Source organism: Piliocolobus tephrosceles, chromosome 5 (genome assembly GCF_002776525.5).
Source record: "Piliocolobus tephrosceles isolate RC106 chromosome 5, ASM277652v3, whole genome shotgun sequence".
Classification (NCBI taxonomy): Eukaryota; Metazoa; Chordata; class Mammalia; order Primates; family Cercopithecidae; genus Piliocolobus; species Piliocolobus tephrosceles.
In genome coordinates this window covers 51,931,521-51,959,024 of record NC_045438.1, presented here as the reverse complement: position 1 = coordinate 51,959,024, position 27,504 = coordinate 51,931,521, and the positions used below count along the sequence as shown (strand labels likewise).

The 27,504-nt window shown below is 42.6% G+C and overlaps 1 protein-coding gene across 4 annotated transcripts in view; it reads right to left on the bottom strand.

The window, feature by feature from the left end:
* Window positions 1-6,232: 6,232 nt before the first annotated feature.
* The window catches only part of PLEKHG1 (pleckstrin homology and RhoGEF domain containing G1), a 243,528-nt gene continuing 222,256 nt past the window's right edge, over window positions 6,233-27,504 (bottom strand). For all 4 annotated transcript variants that reach the window (XM_023206155.1, XM_023206158.1, XM_023206156.3 and 1 more), the window contains 4 exons: window positions 25,817-25,855; window positions 23,388-23,410; window positions 15,785-17,408; window positions 6,233-8,067 (listed from right to left, as the gene is read on the bottom strand). In XM_023206155.1, coding sequence (XP_023061923.1) covers window positions 7,004-8,067; window positions 15,785-17,408; window positions 23,388-23,410; window positions 25,817-25,855 — 2,750 coding nt within the window. In that variant the 3' untranslated portion in view covers window positions 6,233-7,003. The remainder of the gene's footprint in view (window positions 8,068-15,784; window positions 17,409-23,387; window positions 23,411-25,816; window positions 25,856-27,504) is intronic.

Below are 27,504 nucleotides of genomic sequence, written 5' to 3'. Positions count from 1 at the left end.
GGGAAACAGAGTATATATAGTAGTGAATTCAAGTGAATTCATAATATTAAAGGAGAATGGAGCGGAGATGATTTAGTATCACAAACCTGAAGCCTCTGGAGGCTTCTAGAGGACAGGCAGATAATACAGTATTAACTAGGGAAGTGGACCAGGTGTAAAACTTCCCCCAAAGCAGCAATACATTCTACAGACTTGTGACATATGTTTATTTTACCTTAAGAAGAGAGATTTCTTATTTTCTACCTAAAGCATCTGTATTCAAGTGTACCACGGCTGCTTTAAATTTGTTGACCAAGTCCATAATGAAACACAAAGGAACCATTTCCCCCAAAGGTCAAAGCAAGTGCCTGCCTTTTAGGGTGACTTTCACCTTTAGATCCCCTCCTTAGATCTCACAGCATTGGCCTCACCAGAACCCAGGTCCACACATCCCACATTTTTTTTTTTTTTAAGAGGTGGAAATTTGGATTTCATGCTTAGGCCTTTCAAATTATACACGCCTAGGGCCAGGCATGGTGGCTCACGCCTGTAATCCCAGCACTTTGAAAGGCCGAGGAGGGGTGGATCACTTGAGCCCAGGAGTTTGAGACCAGCCTGGGCAACATGGTGAAACCCTGTCTTTACTGAAAACACAAAAATTAGCCAGGCGTGATGGCACGTGCCTGTAGTCCCAGCTATTTGGGAGGCTGAGGCAAGAGAATTGCTTGAGCCCGGAATGTGGAGGTTGCAGTGAGCTGAGATTGCGCCACTGCACTCCAGCCTGGGCAACAGTGCGAGACTGTCTCCAAGCCAGATTGAGCCCCTGGGCCAGCAGTTTGCAGCCTCTGGCTTAACTGTGCTCTAGTAGAAGGAATCTGCTTACCCCATGGTCTTGATGGTTCCATGAGAACTATGTGGAGAGGCATACATTGCTATGTAAACAGGAGGGCAAACTGGGGGCTTGTATTTGCCCCTTAGAGCAGATGATTTGATCACCATCCAAGCCCTGTTGTTTTATATTGAGCTGAATAAACATGGTTTTGGAACCAATGAGGTGGAACTGCCTGCTTGTCTTTTTTTCCTATTGTATGATGCATGTGAATAAGCCACTGTCAGGAAAATAAGACTCTTTTTTGTAGATACATAAAGTGGAATTTGCTCCATGGGTGTGTACCACAGTTGTAAAGTCGGCAAGTGTGTTTTTTGGCACCCAAAATCTCAGCATTCTGGGCCTTTTCCTTCCACCTTATCTGACTTCAACCCCACATGCTAGGGTGCTCTGTGCTCTCATCACATCATCAAAAGCAAATTACCAGGACAGGCACTGGTCTACATGGAATTTTGAGGAGAGTCTGATAACCCCACCCTCCTGTGCCCATATAGATGCTTAGCCTAAAAGGTTACTGGAAATCTGCAGAGTAAATGTCTCTGGAATTCTATCAGCCATGAGATGGGAAAGGTGCAGAGTCTTTCCAAAATGCCACCTCCCCTGACCTAACTAATAGGAACACTAGAGAAAGTTGATACTGGATTTCTGAGTGTGCTGTGAATTTTTTTAAAGCAATGTATTTGCTGTTGTTACTTTCCTCCTTTGTGTATCTGGTTTGAATATGTTTTTCACATGCTCTGGGCTCAGATGTTTTTAACTCTATTCAATGATTAAAATGTATGGGACACTACAAGTTGCCCAGCAGTGTGTGGAGCTGGTAAAGCCATTTCTACCTCAGCTGGTCAAAGCAGACAATGGTTGCATGTGCTAAATTTTAGAATATTATTTCTTTTCTTTTTAAGATGGAGTCTTGCTCTTGTTGCCCAGGATGGAGTGCAATGGCGAGATTTCGGCTCACTGCAACCTCCACTTCCTGGGTTCAAGCAATTCTCCTGCCTCAGCCTCCCAAGTAGCTGGCATTATAGGCGCCTACCACCACGCCCAGCTAATTTTTGTATTGTTAGTAGAAACGGGGTTTCCCCATGTTGGTCAGGCTGGTCTCGAACTCCTGACCTCAGGTGATCCAAAGTGTTGGGATTACAGGCGTGAGCCACCGTGCCTGGCCTAGAGTATTCTATCAAAAATGAATTTTTGATCTTCTGTTAAAGAGCTTTCAAATATGCTATACACCAGACATTCCAAATTTTATTTACAGTTATATAGGTTGTAAAATCATATTTTGCATGTAAGCTTTTTAATACAGCATAATTTCCACAGTATCTCTGTGGAATAAGCATATATATATTATTCATATATATATATATCATAAGCATATATATATTATTTTGTTAAACAAAAACATTGAAAAAAAGGGTAGGCATGATAGCTCATGCCTGTAATCCCTGCAGTTTGGGAGGCCAAGGCAGGAGGATCACTTGAGGCCAGGAACTCACGACCAGCCTGGGTGAGACCATATCTCTTTAAAAAAACACCAACAAGGCTGGGCATGGTGGCTCATGCCTGTAACCCCAGAACTTTGGGAGGCTGAGGCGGGAGGGTCGCCTGGGGTCAGGAGTTCGAGACCAGCCTGGCCAATATGGTGAAACCCCGTCTCTACTAGTAGTACAAAAATTAGCCGGGCATGGTGGCGCATACCTGTAATCCCAGCTACTCAAGAGGCTGAGGTAGGAGAATCGCTTGAACCCGAGGAGACAGAGGTTTCAGTGAGCCGAGATCGTGCCACTGCACTCCAGTCTGGCCGATAAGAGTAAGACCCTGTCTCAAAAAAAAAAAAAAAAAAAAAAAAAAAGAATTGAGTGTAGTTATCACAATCCATCTGGATAGAGAAACTTATACAGCATTAGAGGATCTCAGAGTTCTTGAAGTAGTAACATTTGCTCTTTCAAACAGATTTTTTTATTGTTTTTACATCAAATGAAACTTAAGAGACAAATGTTATCAAGTATTCATGTTCAACAGCTGTATTTATAGCTCATTATAAGCCTGCTCATTAAAATTTTTCTTTAAGGACTGAATTTATGTTTACCATTACACAGGGCACGGTTCTTCTCCTGTCATTTGTTTCTCTAAACTGAACTTGGAGCGAACCCATCCATTTTCCACCTCAAGGTGGAACAGGAAGATAAGGCAGATCTGAGGGCTCCTCAATGTGAGGTTGGTAACTCTTCTCTCTAAAATACACTGAAAGCTGAAGGCTGTTTCTTCAGTGTGAGGAAAGTCAGGTGATCCACATTTTCATTATAATGGGTAGAGCTTTTTACTTATATTTGGAAAGAGTTGCTTTGGAAAGTGTCTGTAATTATCAACTTATAGCAGTATATTTTTTGTTCCCTGTAAACTTTCTATTAAAGAAAATTAACATGAAGTTACATGAAAAAAACCTCAATTTGTGCCAAAAACTTCTATAGTAATTTTTTTTTTTTTTTTGGAGACAGAGTCTGTGTTACCCAGGTCAGAGCACAATGACATGATCTCAGCTCACTTCAGCCTCTGCCTCCCTAGTTCAAGTGATTCTCATGCCTCAGCCACCTGAGTAGCTGGGATTACAGGCATGCACCACCATCCATTTTTAGTGGAGACAGGGTTTCACCATGTTGGCCAGGCTGGTCTCAAACTCCTGGCCTCAAGTGATCCACCCACTTCGGCCTCCCAAAGTGCTAGGATTACAGGTGTGAGCCACCGCACCTGGCTATATTAATTCTTTGATTCAATAATAAAACAGTTAAACAAATTGTCTTCTGTTACTTACTGTGAATTTTTTAAAAAGGTAATTTAGCAACTGATTTAATTTAGCTGTCTCTCAAGAAAACAAAAACAATCCTAGACACCAAATTCACTGTTTCAAAAGTAATCCAAAGATGTAGAAAATGGTCCATCATGGGCCACTGAGACATAGTTAGATCATTGTGACCCTGAACCAATTTCTCCATAGTTCACAAGGCAAGGCAAAGTATTATAGCTAAATGTAGTTTGGAAACATCTTGATGTTCTAAAACACATTAATTCACGCTATAAATTACTTTGTACTTTACAAACTTTATTAAATAATGGGCATTACTAACTTTCATTATCTTATATACAGTATTTAAACTATGTTTTCCTAGATGCATTTTTTTTTTCCCACAAAGAATAGAGCGAGTGAAAAGTAAACTTACATAAAAAAAAAAAAATTGAACCTGCAGTACAGGAAACTAGTAAGAACTTGACATACTTTAAAGTACATATAACTTTTCCCCCTGTTATATACATCCCCACCCCACCTCTAAAACAAACTATTTTAAACAAAAGCAATTGATAACTTTCAGGAAAAAAATACAAACATGATTATATATATACACACAGCTCTCAAAACCTGTGTCCTGGCCAACAGAAATGATCTATAAATCTAGATTTGTCCTAAAACCTAAAGCCATGTAGACATTTTATACAGTAAGATACCCACTTACGTGCAGTGAGGAGTATTCCTATGGGTGACATCAAAGTCATGCAACAAGACACTGGCGTGAAGAAGTAATTTCTGAGAGTCAGACAGAGCAATAATATGAACTATATAGAATCGGGTAACAACAACCAAAAAGTGAAAATGCGAAACAGCTTTCCTGGGACAAGAGTCAGGTAATTTTGCTCATAGGTACTACAAATGCACTTACACACACCTCTAAGAACATACTTTCTTGGCCGGGCGCAGTGGCTCATGCCTGTAATCCCAGCAATTTGGGAGGCCGAGGCAGATGGATCATGAGGTCACAAGTTCGAGACCAGCCTGGCCAACATGATGAAACCCCGTCTCTACTAACAACACAAAAATTAGCCAGGTGTGGTGGTGGGCACCTGTAATCCCAGCTACTCAAGAGGCTGAGGCAGGAGAATCGCTGGAACCGGGGAGGTGGAGGTTGCAGTGAGCCAAGATTGTACTCCAGCTTGGGCCAAGAGTGAGACTTGGTCTCAAGAAACAAACAAAACAAACAAACAAAAAAAACTTTCTTGTGGTACTTATTTTTGATTGTTTCATCTTGAAAACTCATATCATGTTCAAATAAAGACAATAAAGAAGGAATGTTTCCAGACCATGCTATTCAATGTGGACTTTCCTTTATAAGCTGTAAGAAGAATATTTTGGAGAAGCAAGAAACTTGGGTTATTTTTTGTTATTTAAAAAGAAAATCAAATGCCTTAGGTACCTATTTGTAAGATAAAAATGCTCATATTTTATGTTTTACAGTTAAGAAAAAGAGGCATAGGACTTACAAAGAGAAAGAATTATGTCACTTACCCAATATTACTGCTTACCCTTTAAATGAAGAGCCCAGGCCCCTTTCCCTACATATATTATTGTATCTTTTAAAATAGAAACTAAGAGCATGGTCGAGAAGCTGTAGAATGTACACCTGATTAAAATGAGAATACAAAGGCCACCGCTTGAGAAAGCATTCTTGCTGCATTAACTGCAGTCTTCAATAAAATCGAATATGTTTATAAAGTCACAATTTATCTGCCTTCATTTTTCTTTTTAGCTTCTTTGATTTTGCTTTTTATTCAAAATGTCTTATTTTTGTTTTTTTGTTGCCTAAGGAGTTAAATTAGTATACAGTGTCACATTGAAATGTCACAAATGGTCAGAACATAAAAGGTGTTAGTCAGCACCTAGTAACCAAAGATGTCATTCTTTTATATACCTGAAAACAATGAAAAAAGGCTCCCATGTTATGTGTGGTTTAGGAAATAGATTCTTGCCCCATTCCTGCAGCCAATGACTCCTCAGGGCCAGGATCAAGGAGGTCATTTGGCAGAATCCCAAACTCGGGAGGGTGCATGTGCAAAGCTGCTCTGGAAAGGGTAAGTTTAAAGTGCTTTGTCTGATTTTAGCTCATACTTAACTTTGTATTGATTAGAAACAGGCACACAATACGGTCTGGTGGGATTTCAGTTTTGTTTTTTCTCTTTCAACTGTCTGTCATTTGAAGAGGTAATCAAATGGTTCCCAGACGTCATCCCATCTTTTTTTTTTTTTTTGAGATGGAGTCCCGTTGTGTCACCAGACTGGAATGTAATGGCATCATCTTGGCTCATTGCAACCTCCACCTCTCGGGTTCAAGGGATTCCCCTGCCTCAGCCTCCCGAGTAGCTGGGACTACAGGCAGGTGCCACCATGCTCGGCTATTTTTTTTTGTATTTTTAGTAGAGACGGGGTTTCACCATGTTGGCCAGGATGGTCTTGATCTCTTGATCTCGTGATCTGCCCCCCTCGCTCTCCCAAAGTGCTGGGATTACAGGTGTGAGCCACCGCGCCCAGCTCATCTATTCTAATAGTTAAGTCAATCTGCATTTTATTGACCTTGGTTTTCTCTAAGTCATTAAGGAAATCATTCATTTCACCCCAGAAATTATACATAAACATGATGAGCAGCTCATTCTCTAGGCCTTGTCCAGGAATAGTGGTAAGGGGTTTTGCGTACAGAAAATGGGTCCTGCTACATTTTGATTTTTAACAGTCATACAATTTCTGCATCAAAATGAAACAAAAGAATACCAGCACAAAAACCCTAAAATGGGCACCTCAGACTACACACCAATTACAGATCTCTGGCTTACGTGATCCTAAGGTCTTGCCACAAATATAACCAAAATGTGACATATAAGCATAATTCTTTCAACAGCTTTCGTTGCCTTTAAAAACGTGACAAAGTCTCCTTGCTGCCTTTAAGTCACAGGATAAAACTACCTGGGTCTTCTGGATAATAGGAAAGGATTATTGCATTCTTAATGTGTGGGCACTATTGTCAGGTTATGGCCATCGTGTTAAAAGTCTAAAAAATTTCAAGTAAGATTGACTTACATGAAACATGAAGACACTCAGCATGAGAAAATATACTGTTGATGTCAACATGTGCTACAGTACAATCCTGGCTGCATTGGCAGCCATTTCAAAAAGTTGTGCTGTAAAAGAAAGTATATTTTACACCTCTGGTTCTTACAAAATTGTTTTAATCTGGTACACATAAAACACCTCATCAGTATCTGTAATGTTTTATGAGCAAAATAAGAAGTCGATTCAGGCAGTTATTATGAAGAACCTTAAGCAAAGCTGCTTGAACTGAGACACTGAAATTTTTCCCTTAGAGACTGGACAATATTTTGTTGATTGGGAGATGGCCCCCTCCAAAGATAGTCGTTCAGTTTGTCAGAATCATTATATGGTGTCAGATATGGTGAAAGCTCAGGTTTGCTGTTAACAGGCTTTTTTGGAGTGCGCGGACTATTCAAGGAATGCAATGTGTTGCCGCTGCAGACATTATCAGAAAAGTCAGCATCCACAAACTTTGAGTCAGATTTCCTTCTACGATTGTGAGATGGCTCCAACTCTGACTCATCTTCTTCTGACTTGATTTCCACATAGTCATCTTCATCTCCATCAGTCTCTTTGAAATTGGAAAAATAGTTCTGTGTTGCAATTTGGGCATTTAAGGGTAAATTTCTATTGACCACCACAACTTTCTGTGAGTCTTGGAGTGTGAGATCTGAGAGTTTTTCAGTGTCCTGTTGACACGAGTCAGCAATATCTGGCAGTAAGTCCTGGTGACTCTCACACCTTGAACTTCTGTGTAAAGACAGCAGCTGCTGCTTTCCCATGTCACTAGGATAGTTGATGGAGTCCATGGATTTGTTTATCAAGACAGAGGAAGATGACTGGGACCTGTGATAAGGCTGAGATTTCGTGCTGATCCCTTTCCGACCTAAGGAGTTGTAAAGATGGTCCTGACACCAGTTCTCTTTGTTGGGCTGACTTACTACCACGCTGCATCTCTGCACAGAGCCCGGCAGAGGGTCGGAGGTTTGAAGAGAAGGCACAGAGCAAGCTGCGGACAATTGCCTGGGAGTACTTTTTGTATTGATCTCAAACGTGGGATATCTTGACCTCAAGTCTTGCTCTGGTGGGAGACAGAAATCTGCTAACTCTCCATTACCATAGGTTGAATGCAGAAGCCAATCTTCACTACCATGGTGGACCCGGGAAGGTGACGCAGACCTCAGGAGGGAGGATTCTTGAGGGCTGGCCCAGGCATCCTTCTGCATTTTCAAGGGAGACTCTCTGAATACAATCTGGTCATACAACTGGGAATACTCAGCAATCCTGGCACCTGGAAGGCAAATATTGAAACAGTAAATACACACAGGATGATTCCTATATGTGAAGATTAAAAATAAGAGAATAATATTCTAACTAACATATTTTAAAATTTTGACAGTAGACAAGACTAAGTGATGTTTAAGGATGAGTAATCATTGAACTCTAAGCAACACACACACACACAAATCCATGGTTTAATATAAATAAAAATGCCACCTAAAAGTTCATTTAATTTCATCTAATTCTCCATTATTCTGTTTCAACAGTAGGTCTGCAAGCGTCCACTATATAGAATGAAAGTTTCTAGTGTTCTTTATACGCATAAAACAGTGTCAGTGCTGAAAACATGCATCATAAAAATAAGAAAGTCAGCACTTCAGCCTGGTCAATGAAAAATCATTCAAGCAATGTTTAAAAGCAGCATCGCAGGGGCTGGGTGTGGTGGCTCACGCCTATAATTCTAGCATTTTGGGAGGCCACACCAGGTGGATCACTTGAGGTCAGGAGTTCAACATCAGCCTGGCCAACATGGTGACACCCCATCTCTACTAAAAATATAAAAATTTAGCCAGGCATGGTGGTGTGCACCTGTAGTCCCAGCTACTTGGGAGGCTGAGGCAAGAGAATCACTTGAACCTGGGAGGCGGAGGTTGCAGTGAGCTGATATCATGCCACTGCATTCCTGCCTGGGTGACAGAGCGAGACTCCATCTCAAAAAAAAAAAAAAAAAAAAAAAAAAGCAGCATGACCACAATCCACAATGCAATAGCTACCCCTGGCTTCTGATCATTCTTCTTTGCTCTCAGACAACTGCTCCTAGAGGAGTTGGCTCCTGGCTGTTCCTGCACTTTTTGCTTCGAGACAGCCCTCCACCGCCATTGTCTGGGGAACCAATGTCTACTAAGGAAAGTTCTCCCCTCAAGTGCTTCAAAACCACATGTATTGACTAACTCACATCTCATTTCACATCCCCAAGAAGCAGAGCACTAAAGCCTAGGCCGCCAAAACATTAAGAAGGAACCGTCTGTGCATGTACTCTATAATCTAATGCCCTCTACTATTGGTTCAAGAATAGGACCTAACAGTTACTTCCACAAAAGCTTTTGCCACATAAAATTAAGCCACAAGTCCATTCTCCCCTTTGCCCTGATTCTGAGTACAGATATCTCTAAATATTAATACACTAACCATGCTATGGGTAGGAGATTCTCTTTGGCTAGAAATAATTTAAGATGGGAGCCCAGAGATGTCAGTTTCAAGATCTGCCACCCTCCCCAATCCAGGTACCTGCACAACCACCCTAGAGTCAAAAAACTCTAATGCAGGGGTGTCCAATCTTTTGGCTTCCCCAGGAGACACTGGAGGAAGAACTGTCTTGGGGAACACATAAAATACACTAACAGTAGTGATAGCTGATGAGCTTTTTAAAAATCGCAAAAACAAAACAAAACAAAACAAAAAAACCCTTAATGTTTTAAGACAGTTTACAAATTTGTGTTGGGCCACATTCAAAGCTGTCCTGGGCTGCATGCAGCCTGTGGGCCATGGGTTGGACAAGCTTCCTCTAATGCATCCTGTGTCTTGCTCAGACCACATTGACACAATCTCTGTGAAGGAAATGTATCCTATATATGACAACCAGCAGTTAATACTGTTTTCTTCTTCTTCTTTAAGCTATTTACATTTTTAATGATGTGTTATCAGTAAACTATTTCTCGAACTTAAACTATTAATAAATACTCATTTAGGTGAGTTTTGCCATTTCTTTTGAGTCTATCTTCTATGAGGAGAGAAAACAACCTGTTATTGTTTGACCTTTAATTGTAATCCCAATCCCTCACCCCTATTCCCTGTGATCAAGGTAAATAGTCTAACTTCTCATTCCACACCTATACTCAGATCCTTTGAGTTTTCAACTCCAAATTCCTTGGAAGAACAGAGATTATTAGTGTTGAAATTTCTAGTTATGAAAATTTGAGAAATGATTCCTTAAAAGGCGCAGTAAAGACTCTTAATACTAACTAGGGTTTAGCAATATCTTAAGAGAAAGAGTGTAAAAGTCTCCACAGACACCAGTGTGCCCATGGTGGCCATCCTGAAACCTATAATATTTCATTAACTATGAAACCCAATCAAAAGCAGCCGGGCCTTTAATATAGTCATTAGTTAGCAGACCTGCCTGAAAGGTAGATGGTCTGCTCAAGTCATTCTCACATACGGTATAGCCCTGAGCCTGATCCCACAGCTGTATCAGGAAGGCTTTGAACTTCTACAAGATTCCAAGAAGACAACAATTTTGGAAAATGTAGCAGAACTTTAAAAATTCAAACAAACTCTTCCAGTATCAAAATTTAACCATCAAGTCTTGTAAGAACAATCAGATCTTGACTTTAGCCCAGATAATCTGAAATCACATATCATCTAAAATATCCACAGTATTTCCCAGGCCTTTGTCTTCCTTATTATACGCTCCTTGACCTTTGCTTAATCAAGTCCTACCCATCTCTCAAGATTCTCCATAAGCCCTATCCTTCTCCTTACCTGAATCATTTTCTGATTTCTCTTCTCTGAAGTCCTATATAGTGTGTACCTAGCTGTTGCCTGTGTGCCCACACACACAATTTGTATTCCTGTGTTGCTAATTATTTTATGTAGGTTACTTTATTTTCATTTTATTTTATTTTATTTTATTTTTTGAGACAAAGTCTCACTCTATTGCCCAGGCTGGGGTGCAGTGGCACAATCTCGGCTCACTGCAACCTCCATCTCCCAGGTTCAAGTAATTCTCCTGCCTCAGCCTCCCTAGTAGCTGGGACTATAGGCGCGCACCACCATGCCTGGCTAATTTTTGTATTTATAGTAGAGGCAGGGTTTTGCCATGTTAGCCAAGCTGGTCTGGAACTCCTGGCCTCAAGTGATCCATCGGCCTTGGCCTCCCAAAGTGCTGGGATTACAGGTGTAAGTCACTGCACTTGGCTATTTTATGAAAGTTACTTTATTAGTCCCTGAGCTTTTCTTTTCTTTTTTGAGACAGGGTCTTATTCTGTGAGCCAGGCTGGAGTAGAGTAGTATTATCATAACTCACTGCAACCTCAAACTCCTGGGCTCAAATAATCCTCTTGCCTCAGCCTCCTGAGTACCTGGGACTATAGGCATGAGCCACTGTGCCTGGAAACTTAAAATTTTTAGATTTTTTGTAGAGATCGAGTCTTGCTATGTTATCCAGGCTGGTTACAAACTCCTGAGCTCAAGCGATCCTCCTGCTTTGGCCTCCCAAAGTGCTAGGATTACATGTGTGAGCCACCCCGCCTGGCCTCTGAGCTTTTGGTCTGGGAGAACAATGCTGTACATTTCGTTCAACTCCCCATATAGCACCTAGCATAGTTCTAGACAGAAACTGGTCTCAATAACTAATTCATTACTCAGATATTTTTTTCACTCCCTCCTTTATTTTACTTATTGTTCTGACTTCTCTTATTATCTCTTATTTTAATTATTGTTTGATTTACTTATTGTTCTGATTTTTTTGAGACAGAGTCTTGCTCTGTTGCCCTGGCTGGAATGCAGTGGTGCAATCTCAGCTCTCTGCAACTTCTGCTTCCTGGGTTCAGGCGATTCTGCTGCTTCAGCCTCCAGAGTAGCTGGGATTACAGGCGCCCAGCACCACACCTGGCTAATTCTTTGTATTTTTAGTAGAGACGTGGTTTTACCATGTTGACCAGGCAGTGTCCTGACACTAAGCCATCACCCAGCTTTCACTTCTAATTACAGAATAGACTGCTCTCATTTGATGCCAAGGTGGTCCTTTGTTAGACCTCCTGACCTCAAGTGATCTGCCCACCTCAGCCTCCCAAAGTGCTGGGATTATAGGTGTGAGCCACTGTGCCCAGCCTCCTCCTTTTATTTTAAGCCTAGTTTTAAAAATGGATGCATATTCCAGGTCATAGCAGAAAAAGGGGAAGCAAGAAGACAGCTAAAATGCTTCCCATGGATAACTCATCATGGGTACAGTTTATCTTTGGATGATAGAGTTGACCATTTATCAATTTTGAATAAAAGGTATCTCACTAGTAGGTAATACAGGTGTGAGTCACTGCACCTGCTGATCTAAGGGGGTTTTTTGTTTGTTTCAACTTGACCTTCTAAGAGAGTCTACAGCTTGTGTGACATCTATGTGAACAAGAAACAAGCTTCCAGAGCTCCAGCTATAATTAAACAGATTCTATTAGCCAGATGTATAGGAAACAGTGAGTCTGAGATGACACCTCTGGCCTAAAAAGCTTCGTATTAGCTGAGTTGAGGCTCCCCCATATCCTTAGTTCTAGTATTAACAGCTTGTATAGAACATATACGTTATGATTACATGACAATTGCAAGAATGTCTCCGGTTTACTGCCTTTTTTGAGATCTGAAAGTTGGAGTTCTTATGATCTCAGACAAAAATTTAGAATAATCTTTGCCAAGGGAAATATCAAACATTTTAATCCTCCAGACAGAGGATTAAAATTAATGTTTCTGATGTTGCTCGAGATGCAGACAAAAGCATAAAATTGTGCCTTCCCTACTCTACACAAGGAGGACAATTTCTCAAGCCTGTATGGAGTTTTCTCCCATGTGAAACATCACCAAAAAACCCAGAAACCCAAAGGCCTCCTTGCTGTCAAAGACCATCAGGAGGGAGGTCTGGTGGAACAAGATGACCAGCGTGCTATGACAGGCTCTAAGATGTGGGAGCAACTGGACCTGGTTGGGTGATTTATAGGCAGAAATCTGACCCGGGGCCTGGAGACCCCGGCTAGAGAGTTCAATAAAGATGCTCGAGAGTTTCAGCAGGTGAATAAGGTGCTCCTCCTTCCGCACAGCACCGAGAGCAAGCTCCTGGCAAAGCGGCAAGGCCCACACGGAGAAGTCTGGAGAATCGGTCCATTCGATTACGACGTCCTGTGCCCAGATAAACAAGAAAGAGAAAAGGAGTCATCATGTCAACTGATGGAAAGCCTAGTGGGCACAGGAAGTGGTCTCGATCACCCAGCTGGAAGAGGTGTGGATATAACTCGTCAGGTCCTAGGGACGTGCCCCTGCCAGATGGCGGGGAAGACAGCACTCTCAGAAGATGACTCTGGAGAGATTTCCTCCTCTTTGCTGGGGAGAATGTCGACAGGAGCCCACCATGTCAAGAAAGGACCCAGACGCAAAGCTGAGAAAAGATCCTGAGGCATCCCAAGACACACCAGCAGGCAAAACAAAAAGGAGAGCCAACCAGAAGTGAAAAGAAAACCCCAATGTGAAATCATTTAATACTTAAAAGGTGGGTAAAAAAGAAGACTATTTAGGGTAGTCATAGGCCCTAATGATTTGGTATCAAAGGACATGCTTCTGTCAAGATTGGAGCTTTGTATTTTAACAGATGGTCCATATTCAAAACAACCTGCCCCAGAGAATTACTCCTTTCTCAATGATAGTCTGTGGGCATAAGCCATCATCATAAAAAACTCTAGCATTATATTTTCTCTTATTCTGAGGAGCCCCAACCCAGACTTAGTGCTTGCAATTGCCAATATACAACTGTTTCTAAGGCCATATATATTCCCCTGCCCCACCAAAATTGTCCTCCTGCAGCTGGAACTCAGTCACTTTCCTTGTAACAGCAAACCAGCTTAGCAAACGCTAGCATCAGAATAGGGACTTGAATTACTCGTAGCGCATCACGGCAAGGAGAAAAATACATGCATTCTGGTCTCACATGCATACAAAACCTTCATTTGATTAAAAATAACTCAGACTCTGCGAAATCCTTCAGGCATCAATTCCAGGACTTCATTTCCCTATCTGTTAAGAAATTGTACTGAAGATTTAAACTTTAGACAATTCTTAAATATTCTCAAAATTTAAAAAAAAAACAAAGTTCCCTACAGATTCTTGTTACGTAACTTGTGGATTCATTTAAGATTTGGATATCCCTTTCCTATACTTCAGTTTCCATGGATGTCAATAAGTCAATCCCAAAGACAGCATTTAATAGTTAGTGGCATCAACCTGCCCCAACGTGCTAATGAAGCTGATGATCAATGCTTGTCCTGACACTAAGCCATCACCCAGCTTTCACTTCTAATTACAGAATAGACTCCTCTCATTTGATGCCAAGGTGGTCCTTTGTTAGAAAATCTGGGGCAGGATTTCTTAAAATATGATGAAAAGGGCATACTATTTGAAATGCATATTCCTGAGCCTGTAGTCAGAAATCTCTCTGCACCTGGAGGTAAAAGCTCCTCAGGCGAGAGCCACTACTCTTGGACTTTTCTTTCCATGACAATCAGGGGCTTTATTCACACGTAGGCTCTTCCCCAGAGATCAGTGCTAAATTTTGGCCTTCAAAAAGGCCTAACCATGAGCATCTCATTCCCATAGTCCTCATCCTACAATATCACACTGAAGATTCTGGTTTAGTAGTGCTCCACAAAGGAGTCTAACTAAAGCATTAAACTCAGAAGCATATATGAAAATACTAAATGAGATAGTGTTGAATGCATTACAGCATCTATTTTAAAAAATCGAGTACTAGGCCAGGTGTGGTGGCTCACGCCTGTACTCCTAGCACTTTGGGAGGCCAAGGTGGGAGGGTCACTTGAGCCCAGGAGTTTGAGAGCAACCTGGGCAATATGATAAAATCCCATCTCCACAAAAAAACTACCAAAAAAAAAAAACTAGCAGGGCATGGTGGTGCACGCCTGTAGTCCCAGCTACTAGAGAGGCTGAGGTGGGAGGATCACCTGAGCCCAGGAGGCAGAGGCTGTAGTAAGCCATGTTCATGCTACTGCACTCCTGCCTGGGTGACAGAGCCAGACCCTATCTCAAAAAAAAAAAAAAAAAAACACAAAACTGAGTAGTAATGGAAATATGTGAGAAAACAACTGATTTATAGCGTGAGCAACTAAGGAAAGTATAATGGCTGGCATGGTGGTTCACGCCTGTAATCCCAGCACTTTGGGAGGCTGAGGCAAGAGGACTGTTTGAACCCAGGAGTTGAGATCAGCCTGGGCAACATGGTGAAACCCTTTCTCTACAAAAAATTTAAAAAGTAGCTGGGCGTGGTGGTTAGTGCCTCTGGTCCCCATTCCTCAGGAGGCTGAGGTGGGAGGATTGCTTGAGTCTGGGGAGGCTGAGGCTGCACTGAGCTGTGATTATGTCATTGTATTCCAGTCTGGGTGACACTGAGATCCTGTCTCCAAAAAAAAAAAAAAAAAAAGTAGAAAAAAAAAAAAAAACCCTCTTTTTGTTAGCATGAGTTGGCATTTTTGTCGAGATCCTGAAGCAAGAAACAATGTTATTCTATATGCTTCCAAACCTTAGAAGATTACACACACCCCTCCTCCTCCTAAGAAATTACTGATGTACTGGAAAAATTGGAGATATCACAGTTAAGCTAAAACTGATTGCTTTTTTCATACTTTAGATTACCTTAGAGAAAACTCTTCCTTAAAATATTATCTCTGTAGTTACGATGTTACATGCACACCACCACCCGCTGAGGCCAAATCATGCTACAGTGTACGTAATTCATAGGGGGTGATGTGGGAAAGGCCAGGATGGCTTTGTTTGTGGTCTTACTTTGAGATGACAAAGCGTGTCAGTGTTCTCACAGGTGTGTCCTTTTAAAGGACATCTGAAATCTGAAAACTGCTCTCCCCTCTTACTTTGGAGAAGGAAGAAGGGCAGGGTGCACATACCAATGGCGGGCCCTCCTTGCTTCTTCTCTTCCAAGATGGCAGCCAGGTCTTTGTGCACGGATTTCTGATGCTGACTGGCCGGCGGCTGCTCCAACTCCGGACTTCTCACTTTTAAAAGTTGATTTGCCTTCTTAATCTTCTGACTGTACTGCCGAGCCATCATAAACACCCTGCTTTTTGTCTTATCTGTGGCCTCCATCCCCAGGTCAGGGTTTTCTGGGTCTGTTTGAGACAGGCCACTGTTGGCCAGGTCATAGGGATTGTCCATGAGGGGCAATTCACTGGCTAGAGAAAGCCGGTTAAGGCTCATAAAAGAGCCTTCTTTAGAAATCAGGTCTTCCTCAAAGGGGCAGTTGGCATGGCTGGCTCTGCCGACTCTGTTCTTCACAGGCGTGAGGAGAGCCTGGCTCTCGGGCAGGGATAGTGTGGACACAGAGCGCCCTGCCTCCCGGCTCAGCTCAGGGGTGCTCTCTGCGTACAGCCTGTCTGGCACATCATCCTTGCTCACAGGAAATGCTGCCAGGAGACGGTCTCTGGCCTTGTCTTCGTTTTTCTTGATGTAATTTTCCAGGTCATTCCAGATTTCATCTACTTCTTCAGACAGTTTATCAGATACAGGCTTATCAGGCATAGACAAGTTACAGCTGGGAGAGTCGTACAGCAAACTCAGATAATCATGATCGGGGATGGCCTGATGGTAAGGGGCTTCGTCCTCACTGAACTGGAGGCTGTCTTGGGAAACAAACGGCCTCAGGCTGTCACAGCACACGAAGTCAGCCTCCAGTCCCAAAAAGGTGCTCCGCTTTGCACGCTTTAGGCTGCTGCACTTAAAACCCAGCGACGGAGGATCTGGGAGCCCTATGGTGTCATAGATGTTCTCCTCAACCGCTTGGAGTTCATGCGTGCTTTGGCTGGATGCCTCTCCACCTGAGAGAGCGCCATCTTTTTGTGCATAAAGAGAGCCCTGACTGTGGCCAGCTTGCCTCTTTGTGAAGGCTAACTCTGGGATGCTCTTGGGGCGAATGGAGTCCCTGGCTGATTTAGAGGGAGTGGATTCAGCTTCTTCCCGCTTAGCAACCATTAGTTTTAAGTCCTCATAACTGATGTTATCATAGACATGGTCAATGTCATCAATAGTCAACTCGATGGATGACCCAAAGGGAGCCATTTCCTCCTGCCCTCCTGTTTTGGGGCCGTTCTGCAGTTCCCTAGTTCTGTCACTAGTTCCTATTTCAGGAGGGCACGTGTTGCTCTCCCCAGCACTGCTGGCCCGCCTGACAATCCTGTGACCAGAGCTGGAGGTCTCTGTGGACTCCATCTGTCCCATGTGCCAGCTGCAAGGGCGACTAGAAGTGCTGTCTTCACATAGTCGGGTAGAGTTCAGATCTGAGGAGGAAAAGGACGGCACGAACATCTGATAATCATCTTCGTCATCCTCATTCTCCTGCGGGGACCGCCGGCTGGGAAACAAGGCTTGCCTGATCTGGTGATCAGTCCAGATGTTTCTGAGGGCTCCACCCGTTCGAAGCACGCTGATCATGGCAGAACTGCTAGGCTGACTGTTTCTCTGGGCAGGAGATGGCCTTGCTGAAGTCAGCTGGGGAGATCCTTCCTCTCTAGAAACCTGAGGAAGATGGAAACATATCAACTAAATCACAGCACCATGGAGAAGACACATAACTCAGGAATTTCTCCTGTGTTTACACACTGCCTCCCCCGCTAGGCTTTAACATTCTTTTATTTTTTTTTCTGAGATGGGGTCTTGCTGTGTTACCCAGGCTGATCTCAAACTCCTGGACTCAAGCAATCCTCCCACCTCAGCCTCCGAAGTAGCTGGCACTACAGGTGTGAACCACTGCACCTGGCTGAGTGTTTAACTGACTTGAAAAGCACTTCAGATATTTTCAAAAAGGGAAGGACAGGAACTAATATATACTTAGGAACTAGGCTGGGCAATGTGCAGACATTCTCCAAACTTAATGTTCGCAATCATTTTATGAAATAGATATGATTGTACCAATCTCACAGTAAGGAAATCTAGGTTCCTGAAGCTTCAGTAACTTGCTCTAGTCAGTAGTAAGGCTGGTGCTAGAACCCAGGTCTAACCCCAAACCCCTTGCCCCAAAGCACGATAGAAGCTACATACAGAAAACTCTTAGATTCTTCAAATAAGTCTGGTGTACACTTGACAAATATTCACTGCATAAATTAATATATATAGAAGTGAAGGGCCATGCTATCTGGTTTCTATTTGAGACTTTCTAAGACGTTGTAGAGCCAGTGCTTTTCTCCTAGGGGTTTTAGCGTGGTTTCTGGTATACCAAAAGCCCCTGCTGCTGACCTGACCGCACACTCCAAGGATTTCTCTTAAATCTGCAGACCCACCAGGAACATGGCCAACACTACCTTGGTTTATAGATTCTAGGCAAAGAGTTTTTATTGTAGGAATGTAAATTAATCCTCTGTTGAGTTAACGATATTTTTACTTATTTCAAAATACATTTAATTAACATTTAGTTGCCTATAAGGAAGTAAAATAGGAACGATATTAATAATTTTTTAATTTTTATTTTTTTCTTTGAGACAGAATCTCACTCTGTCGCCTAGGCTGGAGTGCAGCCTGGGTCACTTGGTGTGATCTTGGCTCACTGCAACCTCTGCCTCCTGGTGTTCAAGCAATTCTCGTGCTTCAGCCTCTGGAGTAGCTGGGATTATAGATGCCCACCACCATGGTTGGCTAAGTTTTGTATTTTTAGTAGAGACAGGGTTTTGCTGTGTTGGCCCAGGGTTTTGCTGTGTTGGCTGGTCTTAGACAAAGTCCTGGCCTCAAAAGATCCGCCCACCTTCGCCTCTCAAAGTGCTAGGATTATAGGCATGAGCCACTGCACCCGGCCAAATTAGTGATTTCTAATCAAAGAAAATAATGAGGTCTTTTATAACTTGGAACCTTTCTGGATGGAGCTCGGTGGTGCAGACACCCTCTGATCCTATTCTGCAGATAGAAGGATTAACTTCAAAGGCTTGAAAGGGTTAAGACCTAATTAGTACCAGGGACATATATTCTAATAAAACACTACAGTAACCTACTGGAAATGTCAAATAAGCAAGAACTTTTCATCACATGCCAATGAAAATGGGACATATGTTAATTGGAATATCTATTAGAGAGGGAAGAGAGTAGAGAGACAATAATAAAATTTCATCCTAAATGTTATTTTTCTATTAAAACTTAAGCAATTCAATTAGTCATTTATTTCTTTTCACACATACATACACACACAATATTTATACCTAATATTTGTTCATATATATGTTTTTCACATTATTTAATATATCTTCCTCTTCACCGTACACAGACTGCACTGGTGTAATGTTATAAAAATACAGGCACTCAGTAACTACTTTTTTTTTTTTTTTTTGAGATGGAGTCTCACTCTGCCACCCGGGCTGGAGTGCAGTGGCCGGATCTCAGCTCACCGCAAGCTCTGCCTCCCGGGTTCCCACCATTCTCCTGCCTCAGCCTCCGGAGTAGCTGGGACTACAGGCGCCCGCCACCACGCCCGGCTAGTTTTTTGTATTTTTTAGTAGAGACGGGGTTTCACCGTGTTAGCCAGGATGGTCTCGATCTCCTGACCTCGTGATCCACCCGTCTCGGCCTCCCAAAGTGCTGGGATTATAGGCTTGAGCCACCGCGCCCGGCCAGTAACTACTTTTTATAAAGTAAAACAAGGTTAATATTAACTAGTTAAATTATGACAGAACACTTTTAAAGTGCAACAAAATTATTTCGTGTTTCTCAGCCAAAAGTGATCCTTCCTAAGATCGTCCATCCCAGAAAATTCTCATAGGTTTTAGAAAATTAGGAGACCTGAATTGTTAATATTGAAGTTATCTTTTTAAGGTAATTACACTTGAAATGAAAATAGCAGTTTTGGCCGGGCACAGTGGCTTACGCCTGTAATCCCAGCACTTTGGGAGGCTGAGGAGGGTGGATCACCTGAGGTCGGGAGTTCAAGACCAGCCTGACCAACATGGAGAAACCCATCTGTACTATAAATACAAAATTAGCTGGGCGTGCTGGTGCATGACTGTAATCCCAGCTACTTGGGAGGCTGAGACAGGAGAATTGCTTGAACCTGGGAGGCGGAGGTTGCAGTGAGCTGAGATGGCACCATTGCACTCCAACCTGGGCAATAAGAGCAAAACTCCGTCTCAAAAAAAAAAAAAAAAAAAAAAAGTAGTTTTTTGGAAGCTGTAAATTTACATCAAATTAATCATTAAGAAAATTGAAGACGCTCTTAAATTAAGAAGTAATCATCCAGGCACGGTGGCTTATGCCTGTAATCCCAGCACTTTGGGAGGCCAAGGCAGGCAGATCACTTGAGCCCAGGAGCTAGAGACCAGCCTGGGCAACATGGTGAGATACCCCGTCTCTGCAAAAAAAATTTTGAAAAGAAAGAAAGAAAGAGAGAAAGAGGGAAAGAGAGAAAGAGAGAGAGAGAGAGTGAGAGGGAAAGAGAGAAAGAGAGAGAAAGAAAGGAGAGAGAGAGAGAAAGAGGGGGCAGGGGGAGAGAGAGAGAGAGAAAGACAGACAGGCAGGATGGACACAGTGACACACACCTGTAACCCCAGCACTTTGGGAGGTGAAGGTGGTAGGATCACTTGAGTTAAGGAGCTTGAGACCAGCCTGGGCAACATAGTCAGACCTTGTCTCTACAAAAAATGAGAGTTAGCAGGGCGTGGTGGCGCATGCCTGTAGTCCAGTTACTTGAGAGGCTGAGGTGGGAGGATTCCTGAGCCTGGGAGGTGGAGGTTGCAGTGAGCTGAGATTGTGCCACTGCATTCCAGCCTGGGTGACAGAGTAAGACCCTGTCTCAAAATAAATAAATAAAAATTATTTTTTTTTAAAGGAAAGCATCAGCATATGGTTGGTCACAATATTGAAAGTCATGGTAAAAACTGCAATTACTTTTGCACCAGCTTAATAATTTTGATACCTCAATTTTACACAGCCTGAATGAACTTTTTTCCTGTCCTTCCACATTCTCAGCATTTGAGCTATTTAACAATGATATTAGCTATCATGTTTTTAGGAGTCTAACCCTGTCACCCAGGCTAGACTGCAGTGGCACGATCTCAGCTCACTGCAACCCCTGCCTCCCGGGTTCAAGCAATTCTCCTGCCTCAGCCTCCGGAGTACCTGAGACTACAGGCGCATGCTGTCATGCCTGGCTAATTTTTTGTATTTTAGTAGAGACGGGGTTTCACCATGTTAGCCAGGCTGATTGTGAACTCCCAAGCTTAGGCAATCCGCCTGCCTCGGCCTCCCAAAGTTCTGGTATTACAGGCGTGAGCCACCGCGCCTGGCCTATATTAGCTATAATTTATAGAACACTTGCTTTGTGCCAAATATTCTATTAATAAGCACTTTTAAGAACATGTTGCATTTAATCTTTATAACAGTTCTGTAAATTAGGAAACCAAGTCCTGGTAAGGTTAAGCAATTTGCCTGCAGTCACACAGTTTATAAATGGCAGAAATGGATTTGAATCCGTGTCTTAATCCACAGCTTACACATGAGCTTAACCGCCTCATACACACATATATGCAGTCTCAGAATATATATTCTGGGAGAAATAGTAAGCTATTATTATGGAATATTTCCTGTTATAAACGACTTATTTATTTATTTATGACATAGAATCTCACTCTGTTGCCCAGGCTGGAGTGCAGTGGCACTATCTCAGCTCACTGCAACTTCTGCTTCCCGGCTCAAATAATTCTCCAGCCTTGGCTTCCCAAGTAGCTGGGACCACAGGCACAAGCCACCACACCTAGCTCATTTTTGTATTTCTTTTGTAGAGAGGGGGGTTTTGCCATGTCGCCCAGGCTGATCTTGAATTCCTGAGCTCAAAGTGATCTGACAATCTTGGCCTCCCAAAGTGCTAGGATTACAGGTGTGAGCCACCTGTATAACATGCCTAGTTGTTATAAACTCTTTAATTAGCAGTAAATCTGATCTCCTTGAATTTAATGTACCTTCAGCACATTACTATTAGGAGATGGAATTTTATCACAAAAAGAAAGCATGGCTGTTTTCTTTCTTGCCTTCTGATTGTATCAGGTTTGGTTATGCCCATATGGACCTGGCTTGAGCATTGCTGTAGAAAGTTTCCAAGCAGCTCCTGAGATTGAATCTCTAGAACTCTTTGACAGGGAGATTCCTTCTTTTAGCACTGAGAGGGGCATGGCTCCACAATGCTACTATGGCTGCTTTGAAGAGCAGGGAGCCTTCTGCAGTGACTCCACTTATGAAATCAAAATCTTATGCCATATTTCAGGACAATGAACCAATTAATATTAATAAGTTTCACATGTTTCCAAACAAAAACATGTATTACCTGAAAAAAAATGCACACGCCTCAGCCATGACAGTCACTTAAAGGTAAGACTATGTTCGGCCGGGCATGGTGGCTCACGCCTGTAATCCCAGCACTTTGGGAGGCCGAGACGGGTGGATCACCTGTGGTCAGGAGTTCCAGACTGGCATTTCCAACTTGGTGAAACCCCTGGCTCTACTAAAAATACAAAATTAGCTGGGCATAGTGGTGGGTTCCTGTAGTCCCAGCTACTAGGCTACTCAGGGGGCGGAGGCAGGAGAATTACTTGAACCCGGGAGTCAGAGGTTGCAGTGAGCCGAGATTGCACCACTGCACTCCAGCCTGGGCAACAGAGTGAGAGCCAGTCCCAAAAGAAAAAAAAAAAAAAAAAAGACTCTGTTGATTTTTAGACATTTTCTTGGTTTTAATGGAAAGATACAACGTTTATCAACAGGGTCACTTTGTTTCTGTGCTAAGCCATGGTGGAAATGAGATTGTAGGGATAGGTTTTCATATCCATATTCTTCTAGATACAGAACATTAAACAAGGAGCCATGATTAGTTCTCTAAGAATTGTTAATTAAGCCACACTGGACAAACCACTCAGGTCAGGAGAAAATACCTATTCTTCATAGGTAATACAGCTGGATATAATACCTTCCAATACAGTATACAGTTCTTATTCTCCCTCTCCTAAGCTTTTGTCAGGGGAAGAAAAATCAAAACTTGATATAACAAAGTCTCATTTGATCATATGTCATCATCTCTTATGTCAGCAGCAGAACCATATTCTTAGAAGGGAGCCCCTCGCCCTTGTGAATGAAGGCTCGCGCTTGGAGGAGGGAGTTATATCCAGGAGGCAGGGGCCTTGGTCTTACACTGGTGGAGGCAAAGGACAATGCGAGGTGGCTCACGTGAGTACCGGGCAGGTATTACACCCTAAGATAAGGTTACAGTCTCTGAGGTGTGATGCGGGGCAGAGGATGAATAGATAATCACCATAGTTCTCAGATGTGGGCTGGGGAAAGGGAAGAAGTTGATAAGGACGAGTCTTTGCTTAAATCAAATGTAAATAATTCAAAATGTAAAATACCAAATTTCCAAAATGTAAAATAACTGTTGACACTTGCAATACGGGCGGGGGCTGAGAGAGACGGGGAAGTGACATCTATGAAGGGTGTCTGAAGCGAACATTTCCAAGTAAGAAATGGGATAGAGCTTACCTTTTGGATGTCTTGTGCTGTTTCTGAAAAATAGAAGATTTTTTTTCAAGTTGGAGAATGAAAATGTACTTCCTATATAAGTAAGCACTAATATTTTATAGAACTTAGAAACTTATTACTAGTAATTGAAACCCAAGAGACTTCTGGGCCCCCTACATCTAATTTTCAGAAAATCCCTGTCAGCTCTCCCAGCTGCATACCCCCACACTACATCAAACAACTTTACATGCATCTGAGCGCTAGCTGTCTTCATTAATCCCTGGTGGCCATTAACTAACTAATTCATGCTCAAGATGTTTCAAAAGCTTCCAAACAAAAATGTGTTGTTTCCTGGAAAAAAAAAAAAAAAAATGCACATGCCCCATTCCATGACAATTATGTAAAGATGATACTGCTTCTGTTGATTTTGCAATATTTTATAGGTTTTAACTGAAAGATGCAGCTTTCTTGCAACAAAGGAGTGTTGCCAGTGGAGTTGTGGGGAGAGATTTACATAGCCACGTCCTTACAGAAGACACCCTTAGAGCTAGCCTAATTATGGGTGTCTCCTCTTTAAAGATGATCACAGAGGCATTTGAGGCCCTTCCCTCTCCATAGATCCCATCCCCCAAGGAAACAACAGTTAACAGCTGAATGTTTATCTTTCCAGCTCTTGTACTACCCCCACCCCACCACAATAAAGGTTTTGCTTTAATTAATTAATTTATTTTTTTGAGATGAAGTCTCGCTCTGTCGTCCAGGCTGGAGTGCAGTGGCACAATCTCGGCTCAACGCAGCCTCTGCCTCCTGGGTTCAAGTGATTCTTGTGTCTCAGCCTCCCCAGTAGCTGGGATTACAGGTATAAGCCACCACACCTGGCTAATTTTTGTATTTTTAGTAGAGACGGGATATTGCCATGTTGGCCAGGTTGGTCTTCAACTCCTGACCTCAGGTGATCCACCCTCCTCGGCCTCCCAAAGTGTTGGGAGGTACCACACCCAGCCTGTTTCACTTTTAAAATAAGGATTCAATATGCAACTTTGTATATTCTGCTAAATATATGTGGACACTCTTGTAAATAGGTAGAGATCTGCTTTATTTTTGACAGCTGTAGAATCTTCCATTGTGTGTATGGATGTACTACAATTTCCTTAAGTATATTTCCGACTGCATGGGCATTTTTATAGTGCCCTATTACAAATACTGCAAAGAACAAACTTGTAGATAAATCCATCTACATGTGGGTAAGTACATCTGTGCAGGTGAAACAGTTGGGTTAAGGGCAAATGTATATTTTAAATTCAAACAACTATTACCAAATTTTGCCCCTGAAGCATGGCAAAAACTTACACTCCCACCAATACTTTTGGAGTGACTATTTTTCTATATGTTTTGGCCAAGCTTATAGTTTTTTCCCTTCTATTTATTCCATTTAAATGTATGGATTTTCTGATTATGAATGTGGACGGCCATTAAAAAATTTTATTGCCAGTTTGTGTGTTTTTGTGAAACTGCCCAATTCTTTTTTTTTTTTTGAGTCCTTTGGGCTGGGTGCGGTGACTCACGCCTGTAATCCCAGAAGTTTGGGAGGCCAAGGCGGGTGGATCACCTGAGGTCGGGAGTTCGAGACCAGCCTGACCAACATGGAAAAACCCCATCTCTACTAAAAATACAAAATTAGCCAGGCGTGGTGGTACATGCCTGTAATCCCAGCTACTCAGGAGGCTGAGGCAGGAGAATCACTTGAACCCGGGAGGTGGAGGTTGAGGTGAGCTGAGCTCGCGCTATTGCACTCCAGCCTGGGCAACAAGAGCGAAACTCCGTCTTAAAAAATAAAAAATAAATAAATAAAAGAGTCCTCTGTCTTTTCTTTTTGATGTATGGAGTTTCTTTATATAATAGGAATATTAATCTTTTTATGCCTGTCAAATGTATTATAAGTATTTTATGTCATTTGACTGTACATTTTATTTTAAATTTTATTATTATTATTATCTTTTGTGACGCAGTCTCACTGTGTTGCCCAGGCTGGAGTGCAGTGGCGTGATCTCTGCTCACTGCAACCTCTGCTTCCCAGGTTCAAGCGATTCTTCTGCCTCAGCCTCCCAAGTAGCTGTGATTACAGGCACGAGCCAGTAGGCCTGGCTAATTTTTATATGTTTAGTAGAGACGGGGTTTCACCATGTTGGCCAGGCTAGTCTCGAAGTCCTGGCCTCAAGAGAGCTGCCTACCTTGGCCTCCCAAAGTTCTGGGATTACAGGCATGAGCTACTGTGCCTGGCTTTGACTATATATTTTATAATGGGACACTTTTATTTATATATAGAAGTTAATCTTTTTGTAATCAAATCAAATCTGTCAATCTGTAATTTATCTGGTATTTATTTTTGTGTGATTTGATTTAGTGAATATCAACAAGAATGAAACAAGAAAATATATTTTATGACTTACCACTAGTCTTCAAAACTTTATGTGATCGTGAGGAAGGTTCTGGGAGACAAAATAAAGCCAGCATCATTTGCAAAACCAAATCAAACCTTTTTCTTTATTCTTCATAAAAGGAGTATGATTCTACTGACAGATTAACAGAGCTCTATAACTTTTATATCAAATTTAACAAAATTCCCTTTGCTCAGAGATACACAGGAGCAAGACATTCACTCTGCTAAAATGGTAGAATAAATGTTATGCTGTGTTATCAGGAGTCACCCAATAGAAAAGCAAAATCTGACTTTGTCAATCCTGTCAGTAGCAGAGCAGCTTCCTCAGCTTTCACTAACACCTACAAGCTGATGATGTTCAATTGTACATTCTTTTTTTTTTTGAGACTGAGATTCACTCTTCTCTCCCAGGCTGGAATGCAATGGTGCGATCTCAGCTCCCCACAACCTCTGCTTCCCGCGTTCAAGTAATTCTCCAGCCTCAGCCTCCCAAGTAGCTGGGATTATAGGCACGCGCCACCATGCCCAGCTATTTTTTGTATTTTTAGTAGAGACAGGGTTTCACCATGTTGGCCAGGCTTGTCTTGAATTCCTGACCTCAAGTGATCTGCCCGCCTCGGCCTCCCAAAGTCTTAGGATTACAGGCGAGAGCCACTGCGCCCGGCATCAACTGTATATTCTTATGCCAGACCCTGTCCCAAGTGTCAGCTTCAGCAAACTCAACATCTCCATCCCAGCTCCCCTGTCTCCCCTAGATCTGCTCCTTCATCTGCATATCCTCTCTTGGTTATCGCTGACATCACCCTCCAGGGTTAGCGACCAGGCTGTTACTCTACATTTCTCCTGTTTTCTTCCATCACAGTCTTGGGGGTTCCCTGTAATCCTTTCCCCGAGTCACCCCTCTCTTAATCCAAGCCTTCAGAATCTCTCAACAAGATGATCACCACAGCCTCCTATCTGGTCTCCCTGCTCACTTCATTCTCCACACACAGCCAGAGTTATTTCTTGACAAGGAAATCGTTCTCTGAGTTCACTGCTTAAAATCCTTCCACAGCTTGCAGGATCAAGTTCGAACCCTATGCATGACATACGGGGCTTCCAGAATCAGGCCCCCATCTGCGTATCTCTAGCCACATCTCTTTCCATTTCACCTCACCCACCTCTTCTTCCAGCCCCCAGCACCATCCCACTTTCTCCCCAGGCTGAACGACTGGCAACAGATGTCTGTCCTAAAGTACACTGGCTCAAGCCTCAGGGCCTCCGCATATGCTGTTCCTGTTCCATCTGCCTCCCCTGCTGCCAGATTCTGTCTTGGGTACCGGTTCTCAGCTCTGTGAAGCCTTCTCTCTCCTCCCTACAGGGTTAACCTCTCTCTTATTTTTCCTTTTTTTGTCTCTCTGCTCTTCCTTCCATCCAACCAACCTCTGGCACTTCTCCATCACACGGACTAGTATTTATTTATTATTTTTATTTTTTGAGACTGAGTCTCCCTCTATCACCTAGGCAGTGGCGTGATCTCGGCTCACTGCAACTTCTGCCTCCTGGGTTGAAGTGATTCTCCTGCTTCAGCCTCCCGAGTAGCTGGAATTACAGGTGCCTGCCAACACACCCTGCTAATTTTTGTAATTTTAGTAGAGATGGGGTTTCACCATATTGGCCAGGCAGGTCTCAAACTCCTGACCTCAGGTGATCCTCCCG